Genomic DNA, 10,448 nt, shown 5'->3' on the forward strand with positions numbered 1-10,448 from the left:
ATCCTAAGCAGGACCTCCGAGATGGCTGCGCAGATAGGCAGCAGCTCTGCTTAAACGAACAACAAACTGCGCTGCAGTCGGTTGCGCAGGTGGAGTAAACGAACGACATTTGCGGCATTCTGCGGCAGTCACTGCATAAACGAATGCACCCTAAGATACTCCGAGACACGGTGCGGTATGCAAAAAAAAAAGATAACAAATAGGTGACGGTAATTTCGTGACTCTTTCGCACGACTCTCTCGCCGAGTCGAAAAAAAATGAAATATTTAACAAACTCGCGGAGAACGGCTACACGCAAATTCGGAAAATCTAATAATCGAGCCTATAAGAAACGTGACTCTGAATATCTCGGTAACCCGAATTATGATAATTACTTTCGAGACGATGGACTGTCGGCGGCACTTTTCGGAGAGGGCTCGGCTCGCGAAACGCAAAATCGGCTGGCCCCGCGATACGATACTCTAAAAAAGAAAGAGAGAGACCGCTCTCTCACACACAAAACGATACGAAAAATGAGAGAGTGCGGTACTCACGGTAATTACGATATACGATCAATACCTACGGTACCAACCAACACGGATCTACGACTACTCGAGAGGTGGCTTACAGTTTCTGGCGGTGAAGTCTGGTCCTCGGGAGTAGTTATACTAGGGGAGTTCTAACCCAGGGGCAATGAGGGGGGGTGAGGGGCAGGGGGAATCGGGGCGAGGGGGGTGACGTCACGACGCGGGGGAGGGGGGTCTTATCAGTAGATAAGCTTATCTTTTAACGTATAAGACGGGCAACAAGAGCCAAATCGCGGATGACAATGCGTTATCCTAACGAAACTAATAATTTTTTCCGTTAGAATTAAATACCGGTGCACAAGGCACCAAATTTTACTTGGACACGGCCAAGATTTTAAATATGAAATAATCTCATATTTGAGATTTAATTTCAATACCCCTTTTTTTATATATAACAGAGAAAAGTATAGAATCGAAAAGATCTGAATAGCTCAGCTGGAAGAGCAGTCGTCCGGCAAGCGAAAGGTCTCGGGTTCGATTCCCGATTCAGCGATTTTCGGATCTATATTTTTCTCTTGCATTCATTTATTTATTTTCCGTAGGGGGGTTAAAAAAGGGGTATTGAAATTAAATCTCAAATATGAGATTATTTCATATTTAAAATCTTGGCCGTGTCCAAGTAAAATTTGGTGCCTTGTGCACCGGTATTTAATTCTAACGGAAAAATTATTTAGTTTCGTTAGGATAACGCATTGTCATCCGCGATTTGGCTCTTGTTACCCGTCTTATACGTTAAATTTATATTTATATTACAGAGCCTTGTTAAAACTCTTATAAAGCTTATCTTTTGTTTATAAACATATCAGATTACCTGATAAGGGGATCATATTACCTGATAAGGGGATCATATTACCTGATAAGGGGATCATGTTACCTGATATGTTTATAAACAAGATAAGATAAGGGGATCATGTAATCTGATATGTTTATAAACAAGATAAGATAAGATAAGCGGCGTCTTTGAGCGGTATCTAAGTTTTCATAAACAAGATAAGATAAGCGGCGTCTTTGAGCGATATCTAAATTTTTATAAACAAGATAAGATAAGATAAAAATTCTACGAATGGCTGCCGCCGTTTCTTAATCCAGGCTGAGCGCCGACAATTGGATATCTAAGTTTTCTCTGAAAATCCAAGATATCTATTACAGCGATTACAGCGATATCTAAATTTTCTCCGAAAATCCAAGATAAGATAAGATAATTCTGCGAATTATTAAGAACAAAAGATTTGCCGACAATCAAGCGGGTTGATACATGATCCATACAGATTGCGACATGTTTGCGCAGGATCTGACGTGTCTTGCGACGGGGTGAAATTTACACCAGGAAGGTAACGGGCGGCCTTATCTATGTATTTCTAAGAATTATCAGCGGGTAGATATCGCACAAATATTTCTCGCGAATTAACAATTGCATCATCATCCCAAATGGGATGATCAAAGGCGAACAAAGGGATGATCGGGATATATAATGAGGACCGATGCAGCTGCCGGGCCATAGTACCACTGGCGAGCGCACGCTTCATTCGAGGTGCAAGAAAAAAAAAAGTTTAGTGTGCAAAGAAGTTTTTTTTTGTTATAAGTGTGAAAAAGTGAATTTTTTACAAAAATGGAGAACGTTGAGCGCGACCTGTTGGAGCGTTCTCGCCAAGTTGCTAACTTGGGCGAATATTTCGGATGGCTGCAAGAGTGCGAAGAATTTATCGAAGAGCTGGAAGAACGCAGCCGTGCCAAGCGTCCGCGTCTCTCGATTGGACATAGACAATCTCTGGTGGCGAGAATAGCGCGACTCGAGGGTGCAAAGGTGCGCTTGCAGAGACGGTATGTCGGTGAATCCATGCCTAGTGGCGGCGGATTCAGTGGCGGCGGCAATAACGCGCAAAGACTCGTTTGGCGCGAAATCGATACGGCGTTCGATAGCCGTATACTGACCGGTGCGATAATTAACGCAGACCACATCGAACCGCGTCAGTTTTTGGAAAATGCCGCAGACATTGTAGTCGAGAACGTGGAGAATGTGCTGCAGAGACACATCAGTGTAAAAGTGAACACTGTTTTCAACGGTGAATTTGTGTCCGGTGACAAGCGCGCCAATAAAAGTATTAACACGAGAAACTTTGAACTCTTTCGCACGTCCGATGTACACGAGTGGTACGAGCGCCGCGTAATCGAGCCCACGCTAGCATCGCTAGAAGAGTTCCAGGAACGCGATAGCGGCTGGGCATTGTCGCGGATAATAGATTTGACAGTGAATGTAAATAAGTACAATTCAATGCGCGCAGGGTGCCATGTCAAATTACCGCAAAAAATTATGGCAAAGAGAGCGGTTGTTAATGTGCGATCAGCGGACAATGCGTGTTTCGCATGGTCGGTGGTGGCCGCTCTGTACCCCGCTGAAAGACATGTGGAACGAGAATCCTTCTATCCGCATTACACCACAGTGCTGAACCTCCAAAACATTGAGTTTCCAGTGACTGTGAATCAAATTAAAAAATTCGAACTTGCAAACGACATCTCCGTAAACGTGTACATCATCGAGAACGAGAACATCGTCCCGTTGCGTCTTTCGGAAAAAAAGAAGGACAGACACGTCAATCTGCTGTACGTGGAGGACGAAAACAGCGTTGGACATTTCGCATGCATAAAAAATCTGTCTCGCCTCGTCAGCTCACAACTGAGCAAAAAACATGGTCAAAAATATATCTGCGATCGGTAAGTATATATTAAACTTAAATTATATTTTAATTAAATTTTCATTAAATTTTTTATTTTTTACAGATGCCTACATTATTTCGAAGCGGTGGATAAATTGCAGGCGCATATGAAAGATTGCGGGAAACTGAACGACTGCGCTATCCGGCTGCCGAGCGAGAATGACAAGTGGCTCAGCTTCGACAACTACACGAGGAAGGAGCGGCTTCCGTTTGTGGTGTACGCAGACCTCGAGTGTGTTTTGGCAAAGACCGAAGATGCCAAAAATTATCAACACCATCAAGTGTTCAGCATCGCGTACTATGTACAGTGTTTGTACGACAGTTCGTTGTCCGCGTACAATTCCCGCCGTAGTGTCGATTGCGTTGCGTGGTTCGCCGAACAGCTTAAAAATTTAGCAATCCGCGTAAAAAATATTTTAACGACCAATGTCCCCATGGTAAATTTAACGCCTGACGAGTGGTTAAAATTTCGCACCGCGACGCATTGTCACATTTGTGAAAAACCGTTTGACGAAGACGATACACGCGTCCGCGATCATTACCACCTCACCGGGCGGTACAGGGGTCCTGCGCATTCAAATTGTAACTTAAATTACAAAGAATCATTTTGTATCCCTATAGTCTTTCACAATCTGTCCGGCTACGACGCACATTTTATTGTCGAGGACATAGCCACAGCGTTCGAAGGGGAAATCGAATTACTGCCGATAACAAAGGAAAAATACATTTTATTCTCGAAGACTGTTAGATTGACACAAGATAATAATTCGAAAAATTATATCAAATTACGGTTTATCGATTCGTACAAATTTCTCAGCGCTAGTCTCGACAAATTAGCGTCATTTTTGGATAAAGAAAAACTAAAAATTTTACATTCGGAATATCAAAATTTAACTAGTGAAAAATTCAATTTATTGACACGGAAGGGCGTCTTTCCGTACGAATACATAGACTGCGTGGACAGATTACAAGACACATGTTTACCGCCGCGCGACTCATTTTACAGTTCCTTAACCGGCAACACAGTATCCGAGAGTGATTACGCGCACGCCGAGACCGTCTGGAGCCGATTCTCCCTTCGAACGCTAGGCGAATATAGCGATTTATATTTAAAAATTGATGTCTTGTTATTGGCCGATATATTTGAGAATTTTCGCGATAGTTGTATAAAAAGTTACGGACTCGATCCCGCGTATTATTATACTCTCCCCGGATATACATGGGACGCCATGTTAAAACATACGAATATAAAATTTGAATTATTAACAGACATTGACATGGTAATGTTTGTCGAACGGGGTATACGCGGCGGCCTTAGTCAATGTTCAGGCCGATTTGCACAGGCTAATAACAAGTACATGCAATCGTACGACCCATCGAAACCCTCATCGTACCTCATGTATTTCGATGTAAATAATTTGTACGGATGGGCAATGTGTCAACCATTGCCGTATGCCGATTTTCGGTGGGTCGACGATATATCGAATTTTGACGTATCATCTATCGCGTTCGATTCGCCTATAGGCTATGTTCTCGAAGTAGATTTAGAGTATCCGCGGCATCTTCATGACACGCACATTGACCTACCGTTTTGCCCGACGCGCGATAAGCCGCCCGGCAAGCGGAAGTATAAACTCCTCGCAACGCTTTGCGATAAGAAGCGCTACGTGATACACTATTGTAATCTACAGCAGTGCACGCGCCACGGACTACGCATAACAAAAATATACCGCATACTACAATTCACGCAGTCAGCGTGGCTGCAAAAATACATCGAACTCAACACGCAGTTTAGAACACATGCAAAAAACGATTTTGAAAAAAATTTATATAAATTGATGAATAATGCGGTATTTGGCAAGACGATGGAAAATGTGCGCAATCATGTGGATGTAAAATTATTAACAAAATAGGACGGACGGTACGGTCCAGAGGCAATGATCGCGAAACCAAATTTTCATAGTACTAGCATATTTTCGGAAAAATTAGTTGCAATTGAATTACGCAAACTCGAAGTTAAAATCTACAAACCAATCTACGTCGGCATGTGCATACTCGACATATCTAAAGTATGCCTTTATGAATTTCATCACGAATACATGTCACCGCTCTATCGTGACAATTGTAGAGTAATGTACACCGACACGGACAGTTTAATATATCAAATTAAATGTCAAGATGTCTATGAAAATTTGAAACGCGATATCGCTCGATTCGATACCAGCGACTACGCCGCGAATAATGCGTATACCGCTCGCGAATAAAAAGGTGCCGGGTCTGATGAAAGATGAGAATAACGGCGCGATAATGACCGAATTTGTCGGGCTTAGAGCAAAAATGTATGCTTTGCGGGTGGACGGTAAAAAAGACACTAAAAAGGCAAAAGGTGTCAAAAATAACATCGTAGCGCGTAGTATAACATTCGACGATTATACGCGTTGCCTTAATGATGAAATAGAAATGACGCGTCAGCAGTCATGCATAAGATCGAAATTACATAAAGTGTATACCATCAGCGAGACAAAAATTGCTCTAAGTCCCTACGACGACAAACGGTATGTCGTACCTGAGTCGACCGACACCTTGCCGTGGGGACATTATAGAATACCGTTGTAAATTATATTTATTATATTTATTATATTTATTATATTTATTATATTTATTATATTTATTATATTTATTATATTTATATTGTAAGGATGTATTAATGAGAAGTATATATATTTTATATTTTTTGTTATATATTTTATATATGGTATACAATATATATATTATGTTATACAATGATTGAATAAAATAACATTAAATAACATTGTTTTTATGTATCCAAGAGTTGTGCGAACTGTCGAATCCCAGCCATTTCACGTAAACCTCGTCACCCCTCCTGCGCAGTATTTTCTCCACGAGGTACACATCCGGACAATTTGCGCGATGCAGCTCGTGCTCGTAAAACGCTCCAGCGATAGATGTCTTGCGATAATCCTCGAGAAGATATGTTACGGGATTAGTATGCTGCACTTTAACAATCTTAAACACCTCGGTTGTCCAATTTGGCGTGTAACCCTTCTCGAAAAGTTGTTTGTACTTGCTGACGCGTACCTGATCACCTACTTTGAACTTTGCCGGGCCCGCGATTTTTACACGATTGTACACGGTAGCCAAGAGTCTTTCGGCGATCGCGGGGGTAACGTCGGCGGGTCGCATACCAATCGTTCGATGCTTGCGTCCGTTGTAATCTGATACGAGGCGTGGCAGTATGTCGAACCACTTGTAAGTGCCATTCAGCGTAAACATCTTCCACATGTCGTTCTTTAGCGTGCGATTGAATCGCTCGACGACCGACGCCTTCAATACCGAATATGTCGAATAGTGATTAATGTCATGTTTTCGCATAAGTCGTTGCACATCGGCGTTGTAAAATTCCTTCCCGTTATCGGTTTGCATGTTTTTCGGACATCTCTTGCTGTCTCGAATTATCTCAGCGATTGCGTCAGCTGTCTCGCTTCCTCCTTTACTCTTGAGTGGTACAGCCCACGCATACTTGCTCAGCACATCGATGACGGTGAGTATGTAGTGGTAACCTCTGTTGAAACGGGAGTACGGACGCATCTCGACAATGTCGGCTTGCCACAGATCATCGTATCCTCGCACTATGACATGCCTTCGAGGGAAATTTTTTCTCGCTGACGCGTGCAACTCGTTTACCAACTGCCTTCTCTCCAAACTATGTTGCTCGTTGTTATTTTCACTATTCATTCTCGTTCTTTCACGTTCGTACCACGTTGTTTTGGTGTTCTTTCACGTTCGTACCACGTTGTTTCGGTGTTCTTTCACGTTGTTTCGGTGTTCGTTCACGTTGTTTCGGGGTTCGTTCACGTTGTTTCGGGGTTCTTTCACGTTGTTTCGGGGTTCGTTCACGTTGTTTCGGGGTTCTTTCACGTTGTTTCGGGGTTCTTTCACGTTGTTTCGGGGTTCGTTCACGTTGTTTCGGGGTTCTTTCACGTTGTTTCGGGGTTCTTTCACGTTGTTTCGGGGTTCGTTCACGTTGTTTCGGGGTTCGTTCACGTTGTTTCGGGGTTCATTCACGTTGTTTCGGGGTTCTTTCACGTTCGTACCACGTTGTTTCGGGGTTTTTTTACGTTCGTACCACGTTGTTTCGGGGTTCTTTCGGGTTAGGTAGTCGTTATAGCGTTGTTCACTCCCGTCCTTGACCCATTTGAAAATCGTCTTTGACTCGTTTGCAACCTTTTTCACAGTCGTTTCTGATCCGTTCGCAGCCGCTTTTGAATCGATCGTAACCGTCCCTGACCTGTTCGCAACCCTTACTGAGTTGGTGATAGCCTTGTATGTAACCTTTAAGGACTTGTTCGTAGCCTCGTTCGCAACCCTGTTTGACATGATCGTAACCTCGATCGTAGCGGTCGCGTTCACCACCGTTTCCAGGTCGTTCACTGCTGCTTCCGGGTCGTTCACAGCTGCTGCTTCCGAGTCGTTCATTGTTGCCACTCATTGTTGTTTGGTAGCACGTCGATCGTAACCACTCGAGAATCCCTTCTAGACGTTTCACAACTGTTTGATAGACGTTTCCGAGCCAACCGCTCATTAGATGTCTGAGATAGTGTTTGGCGCACGCAAAAGTTCTTTTATCGCAGTCTCCAACGCTCGTACATCCTTCTCTAACGCAGTCAGCTTCTCATCTAACTCTTTCTGTTGGAACATCAATGTTTTAAAGCACTCTTCCAAGTACAATTTGTTGACGGCATCGGTATCCGCCTCAGGTTGCGCTACACGGCGAATCTTGCGCGATCTCGCGTCAAAATCTGCAGCGACGCGACATAGAGCGTTTTTACGCACACATCTTCTCATCAATGTGTGCCAATGATCGCCGGTTGTATCAATTCTCCTCTCGAATAATCCAAATTTATTGATAGACATTTTTTTGCAATGCTTTGTAGAGTGTCACGCGATGGACTGAATAGATTGTCGGAACTCTTGTTTAATTTATAATAATGCCCGCTTCCCGCAGTTCCTCGATGATCGACAGGATCTCGTTGTCGTGCGCGTTGTTGCCGGCTTGGCGCGAAGCGTCGAGCAATCGTAGGCGATCCACTAGCTCGTTGGGGTTGTCCCAGTGCACGTAATCAATCTTATTGTCGGTTAGCGTCATAGCGCGAGGCATTCCAGTGCCAGATTTTGGGCTCTCCACCCGCGTCAACGGTGCGATTATATATTTGTACTTGTCCCCCTTGCTACTCTTCACACGACCTTGCGCATCAAAATTGCGTTTATGCACGTTTGTCGCCAATAATATGTGCTTGTATTTTTGCAAATCGTCCTCCTGGTAATCGGGTTTTTTCTTGAAGATCAACTCGTACAATCCGGGCGTTCCAATGTACCGCGTGTCGCCTATGATTATATTGTCATCTTTGTCAATCGCAAATCGCTTGCTGCCGAGCCGCATTTCATTCTCGCCGAAATAGACTCCGTATACATTATCAATTTCTTTCTTCTCATCAGCACCGAGGAGAGCGTCCATGTATTCTCGTCCTAATGGCCCCAAATTCTTTCGCATCATTTGTCGACCTTCCGGCGATCTTAACCAGTGTCGAAGGGGTATTTCGGACAGGTTACGCGTGGTTTCCAAAACATTTTCGTCTACGAATGCTTTGGGTATCACAGGTTGTGCGCTTATCGGTGTAAAGGTTATCGACAGTGAAGCGTCCAATGGCTTCGAAATATCATATTTTCTCTTTTTCAATTCCTCCTCTTCCTCTTTATATCGCTTGATAGTTTTATGTTTTCTTTTTTTCGGTGTCTCCCCCTCATACTGTGTCTCGATCTTCACACCGTCGTCGTCGTCGGTGTTAGGCTCGTTTTTCACCGAAATCGTCGCGTTGTCGACAATCTTTTGTAGCGGCTCGATAATAGGTTTAAAGTGAGTCTTGACGGCGATATCATCATCGATCTTTCCGGTCTTCAGAGCGCGGTGTTTCTTGCGGATTGATTCGGCCGTCTTCGCAATCTCCTTGGCAACCTTTTCACGCTCGCGAATATTATCAGCCATATCGGCAGCACTCTAGAGTTTCTCTCGACCGGGAGGATTGTTGGCGACGACTAATGGCTCTGCGGTATCGCGAACTCGTTAAATCCTTTTCTGTATCGCCCGTTCGTAAGCGAGCTGTCCTTGTCTATCACTAGAAATCCATACTTTTGTTGCCAACATGTACGACATAACTCACTGAAATCCTCATACGACATGTCGGTATTCACGTGATCGTTGTACACGTGCTTCAAATTGGTGGCGTCCTGTTTAAATAGGATTAGCAGGTTCGCGTTGTCGCGTATAAGATGTTTCGGTATTCTCGCGTATGTCTGACAGAGATAGAAGCAGTCGATGTTCGAGTGGCGCCCCATTGAGAAGTACTCTCTTATCGTATCTTGCTTGTCGCATGCCACGTCATCAAAGACAAAAATTGAATTTGGACATGCCTCGCTCGGTGGAATGACGTCACTGTTATTGGAGAATGTAAAGTAGCCGATTTTGTCAATCGGTGTCAATAAATCTTCCAAATAGCGATATTTCGGCTGTTGCAGCGATTTCGAGTACACGTACACGTTCTCGAAACGCACACCGTGCGGACTTTCCAGCAGGCTTATCAACACGTTGGTTTTACCGCAGTTTGAGGGGCCGCAAACGATCGCGCGTATAGTTGTCGGTAGCATTGTACCGTGTTTGCGCACACCTTCGTTCACACTGCAGCGTACTCTGTCGTCGTAATTCATCACTCGTATCGTCAGAGGTTGTTGCACGAATTTCATTTTCTCACTCCCGATTTGACCTCCAACGTCCGCCTATTTATAGCTGCGCGGACTCGCGCTTTGCTCAGTAATGTCTAGAGATTGCAACGGATGTCAACGAAAATAGGCACAGGTGTATTAAATCGTGCGATAAACGCACTTCCGGTCGAGCTTCATATTCCCGGCTATCAATTTTGCGGCCCGGGAACTCGTTTGGAAAAGCGATTGGCTAGAGGTGATCAAGGTGTCAACCCATTGGACGCGGCGTGCCGTAAACACGATATAGCGTACTCTCGGAGCAGCGAACTCACCGAGAGACACGCGGCGGATAAGGTACTTGCCGAGAAAGCGAAAACTCGCATCGTCGCGA

At 44.1% G+C, this 10,448-nt stretch overlaps 2 protein-coding genes across 2 annotated transcripts; one reads left to right on the forward strand and one right to left on the reverse strand.

Annotated features, from left to right (window-relative positions):
• The first annotated feature begins 2,175 nt into the window (after positions 1 to 2,175).
• On the forward strand, positions 2,176 to 3,282 carry LOC146719623 (uncharacterized). Its single transcript, XM_085489919.1, has one exon. It carries the CDS (start codon positions 2,176 to 2,178, stop codon positions 3,280 to 3,282), a length of 1,107 nt encoding a protein of 368 aa, XP_085346045.1.
• A 4,994-nt stretch (positions 3,283 to 8,276) lies between these two features.
• LOC146719624 (uncharacterized) lies at positions 8,277 to 8,882 on the reverse strand. The gene has a single exon (XM_085489936.1). The coding sequence runs from the start codon at positions 8,853 to 8,855 to the stop codon at positions 8,277 to 8,279; it is 579 nt and encodes a 192-aa protein (XP_085346062.1). The 5' UTR covers positions 8,856 to 8,882.
• Between the last annotated feature and the right edge of the window lie 1,566 nt (positions 8,883 to 10,448).

The sequence above is a fragment of the Nylanderia fulva genome, unplaced genomic scaffold, assembly GCF_048542155.1.
Source record: "Nylanderia fulva isolate GAGA-0341 unplaced genomic scaffold, ASM4854215v1 Scaffold91, whole genome shotgun sequence".
Classification (NCBI taxonomy): Eukaryota; Metazoa; Arthropoda; class Insecta; order Hymenoptera; family Formicidae; genus Nylanderia; species Nylanderia fulva.